We start from the raw sequence: 25183 nt of genomic DNA on the forward strand, positions 1-25183 counted from the left end.
CTGGGGTCACCACTGACAAGAAACTTAACTGGACAAGCCACAAAATACAGTGGCTATAAGAGCAGGTCAGAGGCTGGGAATTCTGCTGCAAGGACTCACATCCTGACATCACCGTTTCATTGCAGTTCCAACAACACTCAAGAAGTCAACACCACCCAGGACAAAGCAGCCCTCTAGATTGGTGTCTCATCCAACATCTTAATCATTCACTCTGTCCACCACAACACAGTAGCAGCAGTGTGCACCATCTACAAGATGCACTGCAGCAACGTGCCAAGTCTCCTTTAACAATACCTTCCTAACCCAATACCTCTACCACCCAGCAGAAGGAGGGCAGCAGGCACATGGAATACCACCACCTGCAAACTCCCCTTCAAGCCATGCACCATCTTAACTTGGAAATATATCATCGTTCCATCACTGTTGGGTCAAAATCCTGGAACTCCTTCCCCAACAGTACTACAGCAGTTCAGGAAAGCAGCTCACCACCACCTTCTCTGAGGCAATTAGGGATGAGCACTCTTGCCAGTATCACCCATATCCCGTGAATGAATTAGAAAACACAATGAATGTTATTGCACTTAAAGCTCATCCAAAATCTGAAACTGCAACCAGCACATCAAAAAGAAAGCAAGAATGGAAAACATGACAGCGCCTCAGAGTGGAATGTGAAATTAAAGGTTTAATCAGATTCATCAGTGTTTTAGGAATTCAAACTAGATCAATATGGAACATCTCAGCTCCTCCACCATACAATACACACAAGCAAATTCTTCAGCACTTATCCAGATAAAGCTCAGTCAGAGCTCTTTTACTTGAGTTGAAATTTATCCACTCTGATCTTATCACCTTGAAATATATATCAGAGTATTGGCTATTGTACACCATTCACTCTCAGAGTACATAATGCACAGAATGCTATGAAACAGTTAATATGGACTTCAACTGCTCACATTCCTTTAGTTTAGGAAGCACAGCCTCTGCTCAATATCTCATTTACTGAGCAAGTTACTCAATTTACACACTGACATCACCATGAACATGCCATACACCATTCAGGCTATTTTAAGACAGCTTCCTACAAAACAAACAAATGCAGGCATACAGCAAGAGTCTGTATTCAACAAACTACTAGTACTTTTCAAGACTATTTTGGATTTATGTAGTGTTGAACTCTGGTGCTTAGAAGAAGAATAGCTAATAGTACTGTACAGTAGTCTATCCATACAGGGAATTGGTTACTTACCCATAACATGTCTGCTGTCTGGCTCTTTTAGACACTCCTCAGGCTCATGGTTTGAATTCTCCTCCATTTTTCTAGACTGGAACAAATGTTTTACGGAAACCTACACCTCAGAAACATAGCTTACTTTTCTCAAGCACTTTATCAACATAGTACTTCTGCAAGCTGTCCAAGCGGACGTATAAAATAAACTGGCTATCGGCAGCAACAAGTATCCTTTATTTAACACTAATGGCCCTCAGTGGTATAGTAGGTTGCAGTATTACTGAAAGAAGCTACTGGTCGACTAATCCCTGGGCTGCCTTCCGTTAGCAGTGCAACAGGTGTCTGTCTTTTCAGCACACCCAACTCTTTCCTAATTTCCCACAGCAGTACCTCTCACAGACCAACAATTCAGTCTTGCAATTTTAAGAACAAAGTCCCTCTTTAAAACCAGTTAATAAATAAAGTAAAGCATTTAGTTGCAGCAAGTTGCAAAACAAATGAGGCAATATAAAAGATTAGTTTGACGTTCTGAGCATTAAGCATATTGCATAGCTACATTACATTACATAAATACATCCAAATGATGTCGATTGAAATAACTTCTGCACAGCAAAGTTTTGTATGAACTGCAGCCAACGTTATGAGTGGTTAGCCCTATTTCATCCTACCAAGAGACAAACTGCATTCTTCTTTTACAGTTACTATGTTTCTTGCAGTGTCAACATATTTATTTTATGATTGGGAAGTATGGAAAATCTCTTTGGTTCCCAGTCAACTGGAATAACTGGCTTTAAATACAACTGCATTATAAATATAACTTGATTACAATGCAAAAGTAAACATCGTTTACCTGAATAAACAAAAAGAACATTTGTTTCAAGGGACACCAATCACCTAACAGGAACAGATTGCCCTGGCTGCATAAAAACTATTTACTGCTATTCAAAACTACGCCGGTCAAATCATACACTTTGGGGAATATTTCCTTTGTGCATTGTGTGTAGCTAAATCATTAATTGCTCTGTGATTTTGTGACAAGCTGTGGCCTTTTTCCCCACTGTATGCGATTCCTTTTAAGGAAGACCTTACTGGAAAGCTAGTGGATTCAAATTCAGAAATGAAAATTATATTAGGTTTTTAACAGAGTTAAATATTAGCAATTGCATTTTACACAATCATATTTAAATCCCCACTAGAGCAAAGCCAATTCATTTCAGGCGGGAATGAAAGCTTTACTTAAAATTCAGTTCAATTTTCTCTTTTAGATTCTTTTAGAATCCCTTCCCCCAGCAGGCGCTGGTTTCCTCCTAGAAAATGTAAACAATATGTGGTTTTGCAATCAAAGCATATGGTTGACATCATTGAACATTGAAAATTACATATGTAGTTTATCCATGGTCCCAAAGCAGTAATTAAGTGTTAATGGACCGAGCAGTGCTCAAATCATATACTCGTTCATTGTACGTGGAGGCTGTAACAAACTACCATCACATGCAAAGTTGCATTAAACAGTAGCTTCCTATCCTATATACAGGATAGTTTCCTGACTCTTAACAGGGAGACATCAACGTTCTCCTTCATCATACCCAGGAATATCAGAAAATGTGTACAAAATTTGTTTGTGTGGATTCTCACAGAGTTCACTGTGTTTCCCAATCAGGTTTACCATTCAATTACACATCCAACCCAACTATCACATTAAAACTAGGCCAAAATATTCATCACCACACAAGTGCCCATTAGTCTGTTCAAATCAAGCATCATCTGTAATCTTCTAAATTCGTTCAATCAGGGTGCACACAGGGTGTTAAGGTAACTACATTTTAAGGTGAAAGAGGCACATTAATAAACTGATAAAACTAATTTTCCATACAAAGTATCACCTAAAATTTGCAAATTAATTGCAAAGACAATGGGGTTGATCTAATAAATTATAACCATCCACTTTTTTTGGCCCTTCACACTATTTTTTTAGATTCAGTGTCAAAGGCTATTTCCCTAAGCAGCTTTGGGTCTTTCCCTTTTTATCTAGTTAGTCAACAGCAAGACTGAGAGATTGAACAGAGAAACCTCACTCTGTACACTAACTAGTGGAATAAATGTGGCCCCACATGATTTCCTTCTCACCAAAAGGTGGACTAAAAGACAGGTGCCTACAATTGCAAAAATGTCTCATTTCATGATTCATATGTTTTTGCAGTATAACTTTAAGTTTGGGGATTGAAATTATTAAATGTAAGGTAAAGGAAAAGCTCTTGGGTTGAACAAACCCAAGATAATAGCCATTCAAAAGATGGTCCATGTTTACTTAAAGAGGTAGAAGTGTGAAAACACTAAACAATGGGCTAACTCTCAGAGCCTTGGCGGAGACGAAATGTCTACAGCTATCTCCATAAGGGGTTTAAGTTAAAAACAAAAAACTGCGGATGCTGGAAATCCAAAACAAAAACAGAATTACCTGGAAAAACTCAGCAGGTCTGGCAGCATCGGTGGAGAAGAAAAAAGTTTACGTTTTGAGTCCTCATGGTTCTGTTGAAGGGTCATGAGGACTCGAAATGTAAACCTTTTTCTTCTCCGCCAATTCTGCCAGACCTGCTGAGTTTTTCCAGGTAATTCTGTTTTTGTTAGGGGTTTAAGTTATTCATGTGGGTCCCAAAATCAAATCAATGCTTTAGAAGTAAAATTAATTGGGTTTAAGTGCTATCTGGAACATCCCAGAATGCCACATTGCTACGGAAATAGGTTTTGTTTTGGATTTAATCTGTGTGTTTTCTCATAGAAACATGTTAATCAGCTTGAGCGGAGCTTTAAAACAGGCAGTTTTATATCTGGAGCTGGAACAGCTTGGAAACAGACAGAGTGAATCTACCAGAAGCTATAAAGGAGGTATGGACCAGGAGCAGAGAGCTATCAGAAATCAGGGACATTTCTGAGTTGGAGTCACTAAGTAAGAATGGTGTGAGGCCCATGATTGAGCTGGGGTGTCCACAATCATGAGGAGCTTAAGGAGAGTTGGAGGGTTGCTTAGCTGGATGCTAGTGGAAGGACCCCAAGAAATCTTACAGCTTGGAAGATAGTGGGAACACTGAGGAGAACCAAAGCGAATTCCTGGTGGCACACTTTGGTTAGGTCTCAGGAGAAGTGAGGGAACCTTCAAGATCCCGTAAAGTACTCTCGAGTAGAAATAAAAGTAGAACGGGAAGTGTCTGCAAAGGGACATGAATAGATTAAGTGAGTGGGCAAATATTTGGCAGGTGGAGTATAATGTTTGAAAATGTGAGGTTGTCCATTTCAGTGGAAAGAATAGAAAAGCAGAATATTATTTAAATGGGGAGAGACTGCAGAATGCTGTGGTACATAGGGACCTGGGTGTCCTCGTACATGAATCACAAAAAGTCAGCATGCAGGTAAAGCAAGTAATTAGGAAGGCAAATGGAATGTTGGCCTTTATTTCACGGGGGGTGGAGTATATAATATAAAAGTAAGGAAGTCTTGTTACAGCCATACAGGGCATTGGTGACACCACATCTGAAGTACTGTGTTTTGGCCTCTTTATTTAAGGAGTGATATACTTTCATTGGAAGCAGTTCAGAGAAGGTTCACTAAATGTTGATCCCTGGGATAGAGAGATTGTTTTATGAGGAGAGGTTAAACAAGTTGGGTCTCACGTGAGAGAATCTAGAAATGGGAGCACAGTTTCAAAATAAGGGGTCTTCTTAAGACAAAGATGAGGAGGAATTTCTTCTCTCAGTGGGTCACTAATCTTTAGAATTCATTGCCCCAGCGAGCAGTGGAAGCTGAGTGTTCTGCAAACAGGGAATATGAAAGTTGTTGAGGTCCCTTTCATGGGGGTCGCTTGGCCCAGTTGGGTGGACGGCTGATTTGTGATGCAGAGTGACGCCAACAGCGTGGGTTCAATTCCAGTACCGGTTGAGGTCATCCATGAAGTCCCCGCCTTCTCAACCTCGTCCCTTGCCTGAGGGGTGGTGACCCTCAGGTTAAGCTCACTATCAGTCATCTCTTTCTAACGGGAGAGCAGCCTATGGTCCTCTGGGACTACGGCGACTTACTTTCTTCCTTGATAGCTGTAAGTCACCAGGTTTCACAGCAATACAAAAAGAAGCTGAGAACACAGGCCTCATGAACCTGGGCCTTGGTCCTAAGAGTCAACTTGATGTTATTCATGAGTCAACTGAAGATCGTAACTGCTTTCTCTATATGTGTACTGAGTTCTGCATCAAGAGACTGATTGTCTATCCACTGTGGACCCAAGATACCAGAATTTGCTAACCACTTCCAGCATCATTTAGGGGTGTTATTTATTGTGACTCCGAGCAGCTGCAGTGCTCCTGACAGCGCAAGATCCTGCAGTCCGACTCGAAATTTTTAGATCAAATGCTTTAACTGGCCCCTTAATGAACTTAACAAGCCGGTCGCCACTTGCAAGCGGGTAGTCATTCTGCATCCAATCTGACCTCCAGTAAAATGGCTCAGGGACAGGATGCTGCCGGCAAACTGCACGCCGGCCAGCGGTGCATCATTGCCAGCCCACCAACTTCTGTTTCCTCCCACATACGGGGCAAAATTCCTGCTCCATATGTACATCATCAACCACATTATCTTCATCAAGCCTCTCCATTACTTCATCAAAAACTCATTCAAGCTGGTCAAACATTATTTGCCCTGAGCAAATCCATGCTGGTTGTTATTCATTAATCCATATTTTTCCAAGGGACAATTATTTGTCTAAGATTGGTGTCTCTAAAAGTTTCCCTTCCACTAACATTAGGCTGATGAGTCTGTAGTCACCAGGTTTACCCCTATTCTTTGAGTGGGGATAGCATTTGCAATCCTCCAATCCACTGGCACCACACCCACATTTGAGGAGGATTGGAAGGTTGTGGCCCAGGTCTTCACCCTTACTTCCCTCAGCAATGTCTATCGTCATCCCATCTGGACCAGTTACATTTTCTATTTTGAGTGCTGCCAATATCTTTAGTGCCTCCTCTTCATTTTTATCCTCTCCAACTCCTCCATCACCTCTTAGTTTAAATATTTAAAGATACAACGGATGAAGCACATGTTCAAGTCCTGTATGTCATTAAATTTTAATGCTTGCCTGAAGATCAAGTGAGATTTAATTCTTCCTCAGGAGGTTGCATAATATAAATTCATGCACTATGACCTGAAATAATACTATTACAGCAGTCAAGCTGCTCAAATCAGAGCATTTTTAAAAATCCATTCATAGGATGTGGGCTTTGCTGGATGAACCAGCATTCATTGCCCATCCCTAGTTTCCCTTGAGAAGGTGGTAGTGAGCTTCCTTCTTGAACCACTGCAGTCCATGTGGTGTAGGTACCTACATTGCTGTTAGGACCCAGTAGCAATGAAAGAATGACGATACATTTCCAAGTCAGGATGGTGAGCGACTTGCAGGGGAACTTCTAGGTGGTGGTGTTCCCATCTATCTGCTGCCCTTGTCCTTCTAGATGGTAGTGGCTGCGGGTTTGGAAGGTGCTGTCTAAGGAGCCTTGGTGAATTCCTGCAGTGCATTTTGTAGATGGTACACACTGCTGCTACCGTGCGTTGCTGGTGGAGAGTGTGAATATTTGTGGATGTGGTGCCAATCATGCAGACTGCTTTGTCCTTTATGGTGTCAAGCTTCTTGAGTGTTGTGGGAGCTGCACTCATCCAGGCAAGTGGAGAGTATTCCATCACACTCCTGACTTGCACATTGTAAATGGTGGACAGGCTTTGGGGAGTCAGGAGGTGAGTTACGCGTTGCAAGATTCCTAGCCTCTGACCTGCCCTTGTAGCCACAGTATTTATATGACTAGTCCAGTTCAGTTTCTGGTCAATGGTAACCCCAAGGATGTTGATAGTGGGGGGTTTAGTGATGATAATGCCATTGACCATCAAGGAGCGATGGCTAGAATCTCTCTTGTTGGAGATGGTCATTGCCTAGCACTTGTGTAGTGCGAATGTTGCTTGCTACTTGTCAGCCTAAGCCTGGGTATTGTCTGGGTCTTGCTACATTTGGACATAGGCTGCTTCAGTACCTGAGGAGTCGTGAATGGTGCTGAACATTGTGCAATCATCAGTGAACATCCCCACTTCTGACCATATGATGGAAGGAAGGTCATTGATGAAGCAGCTGAAGATGGTTGGGCCGAAGACACTACCCTGAGGAACACCTGCAGTCATGTCTTAGAGCTGAGATGACTGACCCCCAACAACCACAACCATCTTCCTTTGTGTTAGGTATGACTCCAACCAGTGGAGAGTTTTTCCTCTGATTCCCGTTGACTCCAGTTTTGTTAGGGCTCCTTGATGCACACTCAGTCAAATGCTGCCTTGATGTCAAGGGCAGTCACTCTCACCTCACCTTGGGATTTTAGCTTTTTTGTCCATGTTTGAACCAAAACAAAAACAAAAATACCTGGAAAAACTCAGCAGGTCTGGCAGCATCTGCAGAGAGGAGCACAGTTAACGTTTTAAGTCCGAATGACCCTTCAACAGAACTAAGTAAAAATAGAAGAGAGGTGAAATATAAGCTGGTTCAATTGGGGGGGGGCGGGGGGAACAAGTAGAGCTGGATAGAGGGCCAGTGATAGGTGGAGATAACCAAAAGATGTCACAGACAAAAGGACAAAGAGGTGTTGAAGGTGGTGATATTATCTAAGGAATGTGCTAATTAAGGGTAGAAAGCAGGACGAGCAAGGTACAGATAGCCCTAGTGGGGGTGGGGTGAAGGAATCAAAGGTAGAGATAAAACAATGGATGGAAATACATTTAAAAATCATGGAAATAGGTAGGAAAAGAAAATTTTTTATAAATTATTGGGAAAAAAAGGCGGGGGGGGGAACGGAAAAGGGGTGTGGAAGGAGCAGAGAGTTCATGATCTAAAATTGTTGAACTCAATATTCAATCCGGAAGGCTGTAAAGTGCCCAGTCGGAAGATGAGGTGCTGTTCCTCCAGTTTGCGTTGAGCTTCACTGGAACAATGCAGCAAGCCAAGGACGGACATGTGGGCATGAGAGCAGGGTGGAGTGTTGAAATGGCAAGCGACAGGGAGGTCTGGGTAATGCCTGCGGACAGACCAAAGGTGTTCTGCAAAGCGGTCACCCAGTCTGCTTTTGGTCTCTCCAATGTAGAGGAAACCGCATTGGGTGCAACGAATGCAGTAGACTAAATTGAGGGAAGTGCAAGTGAAATGCTGCTTCACTTGAAAGGTGTGTTTGGGCCCTTGGACGGTGAGGAGAGGGGCAGGTGTTGCACCTTCTGCGGTTGCATGGGAAGGTGCCGTGGGAAGGGGTTGAGGTGTAGGGGGTGATGGAGGAGTGGACCAGGGTGTCCCGGAGGGAACGATCCCTGCGGAATGCCGCCGGGGGGGTGAAGGGAAGATGTGTTTGGTGGTGGCATCATGCTGGACTTGGCGGAAATGGCAGAGGATGATCCTTTGAATGTGGAGGCTGGTGGGATGATAAATGTGGACAAGGGGGACCCTATCATGTTTCTGGGAGGGAGAAGAAGGTGTGAGGGCGGATGCCCAAGGCTGTAATGAGGTCAGGAGCTGAGTGGCCCTGGCAACACCCAAACTGGGCGTCAGTAGCAGGTGATTGCTAAGCAAGTGCCACTTGATAGCACTGTTGATGACCCCTTCCATTACTTTACTGATGATGGAGAGTAGACTAATGGGGCGGTAATTGGTCAGGTTGGATTTGTCCTGCTTTTTGTGTACAGGACAAGCCTGGACAATTTTCCACATAGCCAGGCAGATGCCAGTGTTGTAGCTGTACTGGAACAGCTTGGCTCAGGGCACGGCAAGTTCCGGAGCACAAGTCTTCAGCACTATTGCTGGAATATTTCCAGGGCCCATAGCCTTTGCACTATCCAGTACCTTCAGCCATTTCTTGATATCATGTGGAATGAATTGAATTGGCTGAAGTCTGGCATCTGTGATACTGGGGACCTCTGGAGGAGGCTGAGATGGATCATCCACTTGGCACTTCTGGATGAAGATGGTAGCAAATGCTTCAGCCTTATCTTTTGCACTGATGTGCCAGGCTTCCCCATTATTGGGGATGGGGATATTTGTGAAGCATCCTCCTTCAGTGAGTTATTTAATTTTCCACCACCATTCACGACTGGATGTGGCAGAACTGCAGAGCTTAGGTCTGATCCATTGGTTGTGGAATCACTTAGCTCTGTCTATCACTTGCTGCTTATGCTGTCTGGCATGTAAGTAGCCCTGTGTTATAGCTTCACCAGGTTGACACCTCATTTTTAGGAATGCCTGGTGCTGCTTCTGACATGCCCTCCTGCACTAGACAGACAGATCTACAGCAGGCAGGTTGATGAAGATGAGGTCAAGTATGTTTTTCCCTTCTTGTTGGTTCCCTCACCACCTGGTTGACTATGTCAGGCTATTGCTTGACTAGTCTGTAAGACAGCTCTCCCAATTTTGGCACTAGCCCCCAGCTGTTAGTAAGGAGGACTTCCTTACTTACCACCCTTAATAAGGGTCAACAGGGCTGAGTTTGCCGGTCATTCCTGGTGCCTAGGTCGATGCCAGGTAGTCCATCCGGTTTCATTCCTTTTTGTGACTTGGTAGCAGTTTGATACAACTAAGTGGCTTGCTAGGCCATCCCAAAAGGCATTTTAAGAGTCATCCACATTACTGTGGGTCTGGAGTCACATGTAGGCCAGACCAGGTAAGGACAGCAGATTTTCTCCCCTAAAAGACATTCGTGAACCAGATGGGTTTTTACAACAATCAACACTGGTTTCATGGTCATCATTTGACTTTTAATTCCAGATTTTTTATTGAATTCAAATTCCACCACCTGCCGTGGCGGGATTCCAACCCGGGTCCACAGAGCATTACCCTGGATCTCTGGATTACTAGTCCAGCGACTTACCTGCTCACTGACTTTGCTTCCCTTATTGTTCTGTATTACTATCATTATTTTAACTTTTATTTTACTTACCTCTCTAGCTGAATTTCCTTCATGCTAAATCTATTCCCATCTGCTTTTTGACATTAATTTTTAAACCCTTTATTTAAACTTGTTCTGCTGCCACCACCACCCGCACTTCCTCCTCCCAACAATTCTACCTTTGAAGAAGGAACAGATTGCAAAAATGTGCGTTTTGACTGGCTAAAAACAGGACTAATGGCTGAAAATTGAAAAAGTCACGATCAGTTCCCCTCCAAATATCACACCACTCTAATTTAGACATATATCTTCATTACTAATCAGGTCAAAATCTTGGAACTGCAATGTATCATGATCTGGTGCACCATCAACACACAGACTGCAGCGGTTCCAAAAGAGCAGAGAGGGGTCCACCATCACCATCATCATTACAGGGCAACTATAGATGGTCAGTAAATGTCACCTTGCCAGTGCCACTCGCACCCCTTGTACAAATAAATGACACATTCATGCATCAGAACAAAAGTGCTCATATAACTGATCATATTGGATGATTGAGGTGCTAAAGGTTAAATTTCTGCCTACCCTAGACTATCCTTCCAGTTAAATCCAAGGATACCAAGGAGATAATTTTGTGATGTAATCTGTTAAGTATTTTCATTTGGTTGTAGCCTCATCTTTCAAAGTTCTCCTAAGGACAGAGAGATGAAGAGGACACAGCTGCATTATTAAGATATCCCTACCCAAGCTCTTTCAAGTAGATAGGGCTATCCATCCAGTTCCCCAAAATTCTGGTCATAAACCACCATACCAATGAAGGTCATATACAATTTAACCCAGCAAGAAATCAACATTCAAAGCTTCATTTTTCCCCTGAGGAAGACAAGGATTGTAAATTCCACGATTGTAAGTGCGGTGGAGTCAAGTAGGCCACTGAAGCATGTATCTGCATTTAATAGGCAATTTTGTTGGTTTTACCGAGAAAGGAATAAGAGTTTTTTTTTTAATCTTTCACGGGATGTGGGCACTGCTAGTTAGGCCAGCATTTCTTGCCCATCCCTAATTGCCCTCAAGATGGTGGTGAGTTATCTTCTTGAACCGCTGCAATCCATGTGGTGTAGGTACACCCACAGTGCTGTTAGGAAGGGAGTTCCAGGGTTTCACCCGGTGACGGTGAAGGAACGGTGATATAGTTTCAATCAGGATGGTGTGTGGCTTGGAGGGGAGCTTGCAAGTGATGGTGTTCCCATGCAGCTGCTGCCCTTCTTGTTGGTAGAGGTCACAGGTTTAGAATGTGCTGTCAAAGGAGCTGTGAATTGCTGTCATGCATCTTGTAGATGGCACACACTGCTGCCAGTGTGCATCAGTGGTGGAGGGAGTCAATGTTGAAGGTGGTGGATGGCGTCCCAGCCAAGTGGGCTGCTTAGTCCTGGATGCTGTTGAGCTTTTTAAGTGTTGTTGGAGCTGCACTCACCCAGGCAAACAGAGAGTATTACACTCCTAACTTGTGCCTTGTAGATGGTGGATGTGCTTTGGGGACTCAGGAGGTGAATTACTCGCCACAGAATTCCCAGCATCTGACCTGCTCTTGTAACCAATGTATTTATATGGCTAGTCCAGTTCAGTTTCTGGTCGATGGTAACCCCCAGGACGTAATGCCACTGAATGTCATGGGGAGATGGCTGGATTCTCTCTTGTTGGAGATGGTCATTGCCTGGCACTTGTGTGGCTCGAATGTTACAGGTAACAAGGTGTTCACTTTGAACATGGGCTTCGAACAGAGGAATGATTTTGGATTTAAATTAACGAATTAGATATCCTTGCAAAGTGCCAATGGGATTTGCTTTAAGTGAAAACAAGCCCCTGTACCACAACTAGTTAATGTTTTCTCCATACAGGGCATTTACTGAGGTACAGTTTCCACTTTGGTCACAAATTGCCCAATTTAAGTAAATCTTAAAACCGTAAACTCAATCAGTTAAATGCCTTCTTAAACACATTTCTTGCTCAGCTTGATAAACAACAGACTTTTAGGATGAAAAACGTCTTTTGCAGATGTAAATCTTTAAGTCAATAATTCACATTTCTCATTCTGGAATTAAGTGGCCTAATTTTAACTCTGTATAAGTGAATTAGTGCAAGTTAAAAATCAGCCCAGGACCTCCAGATAGAATTTAATCCAAGTAACCAGAGCCATGATTTATTGCATGGATTACCTTTCAAGTTATAGCCATGCCAGTGAAATGCAAAGTTAGCATGGGAGAACAGAATTCATAAAAGAATATGGCACTGAAGGAAACCATTCAATCCATCATGCCTGTGTCAGCTCTATGAACAAGCTATCTACTTCATCTCCTGCTCATTCCCCTTAGCCCTGCAATGTTTTTTATATCAAGTTTGTTTTCAGCTGCCTAAGCACTGGGGTCTGGAATTCCCTCCCTAAATCTCTCCACCTTTAAGTTGCTCATTAAAGCCTACCTCTTTGGCCGAGAATTTGGTCATCTGTCCTAATATCTCATGACATTCTGCGCAAAATTTTGTTTGTTAACACTTATGTGAAACACTTGGGACATTTTACCACATTAAATAAATGTAAGCCAAGGGCAATTAAAGATGGGCAACAAATGCTGGCCTTTGCCAACGACGCCTGCATCCCATGAACGAATAATTTTTTAAAAATCCAATTCTCTTCTGAAAGTTACTATTGACTTTGCTTCTAGCTCCTGTGCTTTGGGTTTTGGGGGGAGGTCCTCCTTTACATTCCCAAGATATTCAGTTTAACTGAGAAATAATAACATATGTAAACATAAATATATATAACTAAATTATATATATATATTATATGAATTATATTATTGTGTAAGATCAATGTCTGTTAAAACTTTCTAATTGGTATGCATGGAAGCAGTCGGTGAACTGCCCTAGATCCACAAAGTGTCATTGTGCTGCTTTGCTCATGCATTATATCTTTAAAATGTATTTCTTTTCCTACACAAAGAAATGCCTTCATACTTGTAAGAAAAATGAAGTGGGTACAGCAAGGCTCTTTCTGCTATTCTATATATCTAACTGGATTCAGAAGGATTTTCACACAAAAAGGCTATTTCATTTTAGCTTGCATGTTTCCTGTGCAAAACATGTGCCACTGTGGGGAAAATTGCAAGTCACCATCGCCGAGTGAAAGATGTTTTTTTTGTTTTAAATCTGATTCTCGGGATGCAAGTGGAGCTCACTTCAGCTAAACTGAAATATTGAACTGAAGCATTAAACCAAGCAAAATTGAGCAGTACAACAATATTGATGATCCTGAGTCCATGGCTAAAGCAGATAATGCAAAGATGCAGATTTCATATCATGAAGGGTGTAATCAGTTTACTGTCGACAGGCTGTTGACCATGGAATCAGTACCAAAGGATCTGAAACCATAAGACCATGGGCAGAATCTTCTGTTCGGCCAACAACGGCAGGGCCTGTTCACCGACGCGTAAATGATGTGGGGTGACATCAGGCATGCGTCCCGAAGTCACCCTGCATCATTTAGATTTTCAGGTCGGTGGGCGGACAGCCAACTCGGCTGCATGCCTGCTGACTTGTCAACGGCATATTAAGGCCATTAAAAAACTAATTGAAATCATTAACGGACCTGTTCATCCAACCTTAAGGTTGGTGGGCAGGCCGGGAGCCCTGGCGGGCTTCTGAAAAAGCATGGAACCTCATCCGCGAGCGGGATGAGGTTTCATGAGTTATTTAAAAATCTCGGAATATTTCAAAATAAAAGTTATGGACATGTCCCAACTCACGTGACAGTGTACCATGAGGGGACATGGTAGCAAAATTTTTTTCTCGTCTTTATTTGGAAGTTTCAAATCTGAGCCGATCTCCCTGAGGCAGCACTTTGCCTCAGGGAGATCTGTGCATTCTTTCATGCACATGTGCAAAAGAGCCCACTCCTGTCTCAGGGAATCCCACCCCCCCCTCCGCCTGCACAGAGAGCACATAGTGCTTCCTGGCAGACATCACGCTGGGCGGGCCATAATTGGCCCTCCCATGTAAAACGGCAGCGTGCCCCCAACTGGAGGCGCCGATTCAGAACCCACCCGCCCGCGCCCGCTCCAGCACATCCCTCCCCCCCGATGGGGGAAAATGTTGCCCCATGTTTAATACTCTAAAACTGTTGATTATGAACAATCTAGGTTTGTACATTTTTAGCAAGATTTAGCTCCTTAAACACCATAGATAATAGTCTGTACTTCCTAATCACTGGGGATAGACCTTCATGGTGTCACGAAGGATATATTGCAAAATATCATGTCTAATAATGATGCTATGTTGCAAAACAATAAAACATTGAATGGGGAAGCAAAGGTCCTCCTTTGTGCATTGAACTCTGTTTTAGAACCCAAACCAAAGATATGTTTTACAAACTATTAAACTGAGCGTTTTTTAAATGAGGCAGGGTTCTCCCTAAAATTCCCAGAGGCAAGCAAGCTTTGTGCAAGAAATCCAAGCTGTCCACACTGAATACTTAATAGATTTGCTGTTAAAAAGAAAAATCCTCATTATAAGCTTTGCATAAATTTTCAATATAAAAACCTAGAATACTTGAACATTGTAACAATTTAGTTTTTGTAATCAAAGTACAACTCAACCCACTCAAATTCACTTCTAGCCTAGATCCAAAATAAATAGCACAAATTCTAGTACTTTCAAGGTCCACTAAACTGAGTGCTGAATAGGGTACAAGTGTCATGACTTTTAGTGGAAAGGGTCATGCAGAACCATTAACCTTAAATAAATCTGATCTTTAGTTCTTCAAGGTCACTGCACATAGTGAACAGTTTCTCTGCCAGAAGTTAACCCTATTCTGCGTAATGATCAAATAGGTGCACGTGTGGTGATGAAAGCCAATTTGTTTTCCATGTGCACATGAAAGAAAAAGTTTCACCAGGATTTTTTGTAAGCTTCTGAGTTTTTATACTTTTATTCTAAATGTTAAATTCATAATACATCTTTTAGCTTGTTTTGCACTCTTTAACACAAGTGTTTAAGAGATCCAACCCACTGCTAGTTAGTATTTCAAACATGAGAGTTAGTATTTTAAACACGCTTTCCATCTTCAAAACAAGTGCAACAGAACATAGTCAGACAAAATTATCTTTGAACCTATCCTATAATAATTCACTGGACCCAAATTGATAGTTACAAAGCTATTGTAACATGCATGGCAAATGGGCAATATAATTACAGCAAGGATTTTCCCCTCAGTGTCAAAGGAATAGCTTTCGCTGTTTACTTCACACACAGTTGCCAACAGACTTTTCACAAACTTCTCCAAAGAGACTTCAGTCATTCAGCATCAGTTTCCATGCATCTCTCTCAATAGGGCATACAACAGTGAGGTTTTTCAACCAATAAGATAGAAGAATTCTCAGAGAGTCTAAACCAGGAATTGAAAAACAGGAAATATAAATTACATTTGATTCATCTAAAAAAAACAAAATAAATATAGAGAAAAATAGAGGGATTAAGAGACAGATAAAGGAGACAGAAAACAAACTTTAAAAAATATATACTCCTTGAAAATCTCAAACATTAATTTTCATCTGAGGGAATGAGACTCCACATACGTAAAATTAATCCTTTCAGGGGCAGAGAGGTTGTTCAAAAGTAATTATCACTTATTGTGCCTTTAAAATCTCACTGGCTTTTGAATCAACTAACCCAAACTTTTTCAGCCATTTTTAGTGTAGAAGGAGTGGTAATTATCCCAAGTTCATGCCATTATAGTGATTTCAGTGCCAAGTCAATTGGCGAAGATTGTAACAGTTCACTCTGTGGAGGAGTAGGGTATCTCTGACAGCAACTTCTGGATTTCTTCCTTTCACTGTATTTGTGTAGTTTAATCTGTTGTTGGTTGAGAGAAAGAGCAGACAGGGCCACGGTTTAATGTCACATCTGAAAAATGTAACCTCAATACTCTCTCAGTACTGCACTGGAGTGTTAGCCTTGATTTTTGTACTCAAGCTCTGGAATGGGCCTTGAATTTTATTTAATTTGATCATGGGATGTGAACATTATTGGCTAGGCCAGCATTTACTGCCCATCCCTAATTTCCCTTGTTCAGAGGGCATTTTTTAAGAGTCAGCCACATTGCTGTGGGTCTTGAGTCACAGGTAGGCCAGACCAGGTAAGGACAGCAGATTACCTTCCTTAAAGGACCTTAGTGAACCAGATGGGTTTTTACAACAATCGACAATGGTTTTATGATCATCATTAGACTTTTAATTCCAAGTTTTTATTGAATTCAAATTCCACCATCTGCCATGGCAGGATTCGAACCTTGGTCCCCAGAGCATTATCCTGGATCTCTGGATTACAAGCCCAGCAACAATACCATCACCTCCCCCAAGGTTGTGAATCCACAATCTTTTGATTCAGAGGGAAAAGTGCTATCAACTGAACCATGGCTAACATTTAATATGAAGACCAGGACTGTACACAGTATTCCAAGTGTGATCTAACCAAGGTTCTACAAAAAAAAACAAAAAGCAAAAAACTGCGGATGCTGGAAATCCAAAACAAAAATAAAAATACCTGGAAAAACTCAGGTCTGGCAGCATCTGCGGAGAGGAACACAAACTGTGTTCCTCTCCGCAGATGCTGCCAGACCTGCTGAATTTTTCCAGGTATTTTTATTTTTGTTAAGGTACTATAAAAGTTTAATATAATTTCCCTGATTTTCAATTCTATCCCTCGAGAAATGAACTCCAGGACATAGTTTGCTTTTTTTGTAGCCTTATTAACCTGTCTCTGCTTTTAGTGATTTGTGTATCTATACCCCCAAATCACTTTGCTTCTCCACCCCCTTCAATCCCTTATGAAGATTGTGCCATTGTTTTTATTCACAAAGCACCTAAGCTAACATCACTTTTATGAATCCAAGTCTGCCATAGGAACCTTCTCAGGTTTAGTGGCATCAGTTGCTCCCATAAGCAGTCTGAGCATCTTACTTTAATGGGGATGATTTATATTGGCCTTCATGTACATATACAGACAACGTGCCCAGAAGTGCAACAATGAAACCTCCTCATCAGGACTGGAGCACCATGTCTTGTGCATATGTATTTCTCCAACTCTCCAATGGTGACCATGTTCACATTAGCTGATGTAAAGTTTGCTTTGATTCATAAACTGCTTTATTTCACAGTACACAGAAATGTACAGACTAATAGCTGTGATCATAACAACTTAGACCAACCAGAACAACTCATGTTTGTATATTGATAAGAAAGAAATCACACACAAGTTCTATCCACCTTTGGTGGATCATCTTTATTAAAACTTGAATAATTTCTCTATATCTTGCCCTAAAGCTCAGAGTAGAAGTCCTCTTGCTGCTGCCTCCAGTCCTTTCAACCTACCTGCAGCACTTTACTGATTAGCTGTGGTATTAGTTTTTAGACAATATTGACATTTCCCCTATACAACACTCACTGCCACCCCCACGCCAGAGCTCCACGTGGAGTCCAAACAGAGTGCAGAGCCAAATATGGGGCAGCAATGGGAGCAACCACTAGGTAGAGTATCAGATTGTCTTTCATTGTGCCCAAGTTGCCAAGTTTCAGACACTGAAGCCACTAAGTTTTTGGGTTTCAGTGGCAAGTGGGCTGAGCGAGGAGTGAAAGCTGATGATGGAAGTAGCCAGTCTGATATGAAGAGGATATGCAGTTGGAAGCTCAGCTTGGGTTAGAACAGGACACCAAGTTTGCAAACAGTTTGGTTCAGCTGAAGACAGTGGCCAGGAAGCAGGCTGGAATTGGAGAGGGTACAGAATTTTAGATTCCAAATTTCTCAATATTTAACTGGAGGAAGTTAAGGATCAATTAAGGCTGGATTTCAAACAAGTAGTCTGACAGCACGGAAGTAGTGGAGAGATCAAGTGAGGTGGTGAAGAAGTAGAGCTGGGTGCCACTAATGTTCAAGTGGAACTTAGCCCACATCTGCAGATGACATCAGAAATGGAAAGCAAGTAGATGAGAAACAGGACAATGTCAACATGAATACATTGGTGATTCCACACTGATTAATGGAGATCACACCACGGATGAAGATAATGTTGTGCGGCTGCAATTAAAATTCATTGCCATGGATTCTTTGGCTACAATTCAACAGGTAAGAGTGGGTCCAAGAAAGAGCTGTACCACACAGGGATGATGAGGTGGTTAAATTCATCAAAGACTGCAGAGAGGCTGAGGAAGGTCATGGTCACAGACAAAACTACTTGTGACTTTGGTGAAGGCTACATCTGTGATGTAAAAGTTATAGAAGCCTGTTTGGAGCAATTCAAACAGATTTGTGGAATAATTTGGCATAAAACTGGGAGGCAAAGGTTATATTTGGTTTCAGATTTTTCAGAATTCGTGGATTAGCCCCTTAGACAATCCAGACACTGCCTGAAGCCAATGTTCAGCACCTGTGATGTTCTGAGTAGACCCAAAATAGTCACCAACCCAGATCTTGCAGTCAGCAGCAAAGTGGAGGTATACACCGCTGACTGTGTGAAAAGCCACAACCCTACTTTGGTTGTAAGCTGGTCTCCTGGTTGCAGCATGGATCCATTGGTGAGGTGACGGTGGAGGCTAATTACATGGCGCAATTCCCAGTGAAACCACACACACTCTCTTGAGGTCTGTCTTCAGCTCAGTAACAGTCTCTGATTCAATGGCCTATCTACAGATCTTCGTTAAGCGGTTTTTAAACATTTTCTACCTTTTATTTGATTTAGTGGTAATTGTAGCTCCCAACCCCAACATTGGCGGGACTGAGCAGCAGGGGCAGAGAGGAGGTGGTGGTCAGGCGGGAGGAGGGGAGGTGATGGGTTGGGTGGAGCCAGGGGTCCAGGAGTGTTTTCACACTGTTGATTTAAAGGCCTGCACTCCCGAGCAAGCTCTACATCTGCTCAGAGCAGTCATAAATAAATCAACATAAATTCTGGGGTAAATATAGGGCAAGCAGCCCAGGTTTTCACACTGACAGGTCTCAGAAGGACCATCAGTGTAGGCTCCAATGGAGTCCACTCAGGCAAACTCCAAATTCCAGATTTGAGCGTATGTGGGCTTCCCAGAAGTTGCATTGCCATTGCAGACCTCAAAATGATTAACTTCTCAGCATTCACCACTATTTGGACAGCAAAATCCAGACCATTATCTTCATGAAAAAGTATTCCCTGATCTTGCTCTTCTTGGAAAACCTAGACACAGAGGTGGCACAATGAAGTAACACTTCATTAGCAATTTTTTAATATATTCTTTTCATGGAACGTGAGCACCAGCATTTATTGGCCATTCCTAGTTGCCTTTGAGAAGGTGGTGGTGAGCCACCTTCTTGAACCGCTGCAGTCCATGTGGTGTAGGTGCACCCACAGTGCTCTTAGTGAGGGAGTTATAGGATTTTGACCCAGCAACAGTGAAGGAACGGTGATATATTTGCAAGTCAGGATCGTGAGTGGCTTGGAGGGTAACTTGCAGGTGGTGGTGTTCCCATGTGTCTGCTGCTTTTGTCCTTCTAGATGGTAGTGGTCATGGTTTTGGAAGGTGCTGCCTAAGGAACCCTGGTAAGTTCCTGCAGTACATCTTGTAAATGGTACACACTGCTGCTACTGTGCATCGGTGGTAGAGGGAGTGAATTTTTGTGGATGGGGACAGTGTTACATCACACTCCTCACTTGTGCTTTGTAGGTGGTGGACAGGCTTTGGGGAGTCAGGAGGTGAGTTACTCTTTGCAGAATTCCCAGCCTCTGACCTGCTCTTGTAGCCACAGTACTTATATGGCTAGTCCAGCTCTGTTTCTGGTCAATGGCAGCCCCCAGATGTTGATAGTGGGGGATTCAGCAACGGTAATGCCATTGTCTAGGAGAGATGGTTGGATTCCCTCTTGTTGGAGATGATCATTGTCTGGCACTTTTGTGGCATGAATGTTACTTGCCGTTTATCAGCCCAAGCTGGAATGTTGTCCAGGTCTTGCTAAATATGGGCACGGATTTCTTCAGTATTTCAGGGAGTTGCGAATGGTGCTGAACGTTGTGTAATCTTCAGCGAACATCCCCACTTCTGACCTTATGAAGGAGGGAAGGTCATTGGTGAAGCAGCTGAAGATGGGTGGGCCTAGGACACTACCCTGATGAACTCCTGCAGTGATGTTCTAGGGCTGAGATGACTGACCCCAACAACCACAACCATCTTCCTTTGTGCTAGGTATGACTCCGACCAGCGGAGAGTTTTCCCCGATTCTCAGTGACCCCAGTTTTGCTAGGGCTCCTTGATGCCACACTCGGTCAAATGTTGCCTTGATGTAAAGGGCAGTCACTCTCACCTCACATCTGGAGTTCAGTTGTTTTGTCCACGTTTGGACCAACCCTGTAATGAGGTCAGGAGCCAAGTGACCCTGGCAGAACCCAATAAATGAAATAAATGAAAAAATTACATACTCTTAACGCCCTCAGCCAGCTTTAATCTCCCTCTAACTGTTAAAGTTCTTGAAGGACAAACTACAATTTATTTCTGTTCCACTTCTTACTGTAATTAAATATCCCTTTTATGATTTTTTTTTGTAAGATGAAATAGGACTTCCTCTGAAGAATAGGACATGTAGGAAACTACGCAACTTAAAAAGTACCCAGCTTCCCCTCAGTGGAAAATGTTTCCTGAAAATATTTTTAAACTATACTGGAAATGGCTCAGGAAGCGTCAGAACTGGAACAATTACCACTCTTTGCCAAACGATACTCAGTGATTATTGTAAATAGAGACGTTTAATACTGTGTTTACTGTCACCTCCTTCATGAGGTCTGTTGAATGTAAAATGGAATGATTGATCATTTCAAAATTTGGGCTTTTTGAATCAGTACGTCAAGGAACTAACTGGGAAACAGGCTATTTTAGATCTAGTGTTTGGCCAATTGTTCTAAACCAAGACCTGGAGTGTTTAAAAAGCTCAGACAAATAATCCATTTTACTGCCAGAGACAGTTGGTTCCTGATCCTTACTGCAATGGGTCAGGATAGAGTTACAACCGACATCTTTAGGGTTTTGAACTTTGATAAGGAGTGGATTCTTACCAGGAAGATTAGGATATGGATAACCGTCAAGGCAGGAATAACAAAGACAGCACCCTAAGCTTTATGGATTCACAATACAGGGATTTAAATAAATGAGTTAGTTTGGGTGTTAAAGTAATGCTAGTCAAGAGCTAGGCTAGTCCACTGAGCTCCTGTCAAAATAATACATATTAAAATACCTGGACAAATACCATTGACGAAACCATTTAATTACAATCGAACATATTAAACTTCTGCCAACCCATCAGCCAAGCAGCTTATTGTTAAAAGATCAGCATTTGTCAGTGTATGTAAATGAATAATATTTCCACATGACAGGTTTAAAACACTTCTTGAAAAAAAATGCTAATTCTGGCCATCATGTCACTGTTTACTCTTTGCTAAAGTTGTCCAAAAATAATCTCACTGGCCTAAATCTTCTAGTATGACTAGTGGCGAATGACTCATCTTAAATATCTCTGCCTTGGGACCCCTAGGAAGCCCCGAAAGGTGCACATCAACAGTACTTAGACCATAAGATGTAGTATCAGAAGGCGGCCATTCAGCCCATCGAGTCTGCTCTGCCATTCAAAGAGATCTTGGCTGATCTGATAATCCTCAACTCCGTTTTCCTGCCTTTTCCCCATAACCTTTGATTCCCTTACTGATTAAAAATCTATCTATCTCAGCCTTGAAGATACTTAGCGACACAGCCTCTGTGGTAAAGAATTCCACAGATTGGCTACCCTCTGAGAGAAGAAATTCCTCCTCATCTCTGTTTTAAATGGGCGCCCCTCTATTCTGAGACCTCTAGTCCTAGACTCTCCCACATGGGGAAACAACCTCTCAGCATCTACCCTGTCAAGCCCCCTAAGAATCTTATATGTTTCAATAAGGTCGCCTCTCATTCTTCCAAACTCCAGTAAGTACAGGCCCAACCTACTCACCCTCTCCTCATAAGAAAATCCCTCCATACCCAGGATCAACCTAGTGAACCTTCTCTGGACTGCCTCCACTGCTAGTATATCTTCTTAGATAAGGGGACCAAAATTGCTCACAGTATTCTTGGTGTGGCCTAACTAGTGCCTTGTATAGTTTTAGCAAGACTTCCCTATTATTATACTCCATTCCCTTTGAAATTAAACATTCCATTTGCCTTCCCTATTACCTGTTGAACTTGTATGTTAGCTTTTGGGATTCATGCACAAGGACTCCCAAATCCCTCTGTGCTGCAGCCTTCTGCAGTCTTTCTCCATTTAAATAATATTCAGCTCCTCTATTCTTCCTGCCAAAGTGGATAACCTCACATTTTCCCACATTATATTCCATCTGCCACTTTTTTGCCCACCCACTTAACCTGTCTATATCCCTCTGTGGACTCCTTAAGTCATCCTCACCACTTGCCTTCCCACCTATTTTTGAATCATCCGCAAATTTGGCGATAATACATTCACTTCTCTCATCTAAGTCATTAATACATGTTGTAAATAATTGAGGCCTCAGCACTGATCCTTGGCACTCTACTAGTTACAGATTGCCATCCTGAAAATGGCCCCCTTTTCCCAACTCTCTGTCTTCTATCAGTTAGCCAATCCTCTATCCACACTACCCCCAACACCATGGGCTCTTCTCTTATTAAGTAGCCTTATGTGCGGTACCTTATTGAACGCCTTTTGGAAATCCAAATATATTACATCTACTGGTTCTCCTTTGTCTATCTTGCTTGTTACCTCCACAAAAAATTCTAATAAAGTTGTTAGGCATGATTTCCCCTTCATGAAGCCATGCTGACTCTGCTTGAATAGATTATATATTTCTAAATACTCTTTTATTACATCTTCTATAATAGACACCAACATTTTCCCAATGACAGATGTTAAGCTAACTGGCCTATAATTACCTGTTTTTTGTCTCCCTCCCTTTTTGAAAAAGGGTGTTACATTGGCCATTCTCCAATCCTCTGGGACTTTTCCAGAATCCAAGGATTCTTGGAGGATTACTACCAGTGCATCCACGATCCCTGTTGCAACTTTCTTTAATATCCTAGGATGTAACCCATCAGGTCCAGGGGACTTAATGGCCTTTAGCCCCATTAGTTTCCCTCGTACTTTTTCTCCAGTGATAGTTACAGTATTTATTTCCTCCCTCCCTTTTGCCCCTTGATTATTTAGTATTTTTGGAAAGCTATTAGTATCTTCTACTGTGAAGACCGAAGCAAAGTATTTATTCAATTCTTCTGCCATTTCCTGGTTCCGCATTATTATTTCCCCAGCCTCATTCTCTAAGGGGCCGATGTTCACTTTGGCCTCTCTCATCCTTTTTATATATTTAAAGAAGCTTTTACTGTCCGTTTTTATATTACTTGCTAGTTTACCCTCAACGTTTATTTTTTCCCTCTATTTTTTTTGGTCATCTTTTGTTGGTTTTTAAAACTTTCCCAATCCTCTGGTTTACCACTAACCTTTGCCACATTGTATGCTTTTTCTTTCAATTTGATACTGTCCTTAACTTCCTTGGTTAACCATGGTTGGTTTATTACCTTCCTTGAATCCTTCTTCCTCACTGGGATATATCTTTGTTGAGAGTCATGAACTATTTTCTTAAACATCTGCCATTGTTCATCAACCATCTTTTCTGCTAAACTGCTTTCCCAGTCCACTCCAGCCAACTCTGCCCTCATTCAATTGTAATTACTCTCATTTAAGTTTAGCTCATTGTTTCTGACCCAAGTTTCTCACTCTCAAACTGAATGCTAAATTCTACCATATTATGGTCACTATAAGACCATAAGACATAGGAGCAGAAATTAGGCCATTCGGCCCATCGAGTCCGCTACGCCATTCAATCATGGCTCCTAAGTTTTTCAACCCCATTCTCCCGCCTTCTCCCCGTAACCTTTGATCCCCTTACCAATCAAGAACCTATCTATCTCGGTCTTAAATACACTCAACTACCTGGCCTCCACAGCCTTCTGTGGCAATGAATTCCATAGATTCACCACTCTCTGGCTAAAGAAGTTTCTCCTCATCTCTGTTCTAAAAGGTCTTCCATTTACTCTGAGGCTGTGCCCTCGGGTCCTAGACTCTCCTACTAATGGAAACATCTGCTCCACGTCCACGCTATCCAGGCCTTTCAGTATTCTGTAAGTTTCAATCAGATCCCCCCTCATCCTTCTAAACTCCATCGAGTATAGACCCAGAGTCCTCAAACGTTCCTCATATGTTAAGCCTTTCATTCCTGGGATCGTTCTCATGAACCTCCTCTGGACCCGCTCCAGGGCCAGCACATCCTTCCTGAGATGTGGGGCCCAAAATTGCTCACAATATTCTAAATGTGGTCTGACCAGAGCCTTATAAAGCCTCAGCAGCACATCCCTGCTTTTATATTCTAGTCCTCTTGAAATAAATGCCAACATTGCATTTGCCTTCCTAACTACCGACTCAACCTGCAAGTTAACCTTAAGAGAATCCTGGACTAGGTCTCCCAAGTCCCTTTGCACTCCAGACTTCTGAATTCTCTCCCCATTTAGAAAATAGTCTATGCCTCTATTCTTCCTACCAAAGTGCATGACCTCACACTTCCCCACGTTATATTCCATCTGCCACTTCTTTGCCCATTCTCCTAACCTGTCCAAATCCTTCTGCAGCCTCCCTGCCTCCTCAATACTACCTGTCCCTCCACCTATCTTTGTATCATCTGCAAACTTAGCCAGGATGCCCTCAGTTCCTTCATCTAGATCATTAATGTATAAAGTGAGAAGTTATGGTCCCAACACTGACCCCTGTGGAACTCCACTAGTCACCGGCCGCCATCCTGAGAAGGACCCCCTTATCCCCACTCTCTGCCTCCTGCCAGACAGCCAATCTTCTATCCATGCTAGTACCTTGCCTCTAACACCATGGGCTCTTATCTTACTGA

General features: G+C 42.4%; 1 protein-coding gene across 7 annotated transcripts in view; it reads right to left on the reverse strand.

Annotated features, from left to right (window-relative positions):
* LOC144678302 (sickle tail protein-like) overlaps positions 1–25183 on the reverse strand; it is a 599821-nt gene that overhangs the window by 348877 nt on the left and 225761 nt on the right. Inside the window, exon 1 of one of the 7 annotated variants that reach the window (XM_078538144.1) lies at positions 1247–1497. The exons of the other annotated variants lie outside the window; for them this stretch is intronic. Coding sequence (XP_078394270.1) covers positions 1247–1313 — 67 coding nt within the window. The 5' untranslated portion in view covers positions 1314–1497. Of the gene's footprint in view, positions 1–1246; positions 1498–25183 lie in introns of those variants that run through there. 7 annotated transcript variants of the gene reach the window in all.

This window comes from Cetorhinus maximus, chromosome 3 (assembly GCF_964194155.1).
Source record: "Cetorhinus maximus chromosome 3, sCetMax3.hap1.1, whole genome shotgun sequence".
Taxonomy (NCBI): Eukaryota; Metazoa; Chordata; class Chondrichthyes; order Lamniformes; family Cetorhinidae; genus Cetorhinus; species Cetorhinus maximus.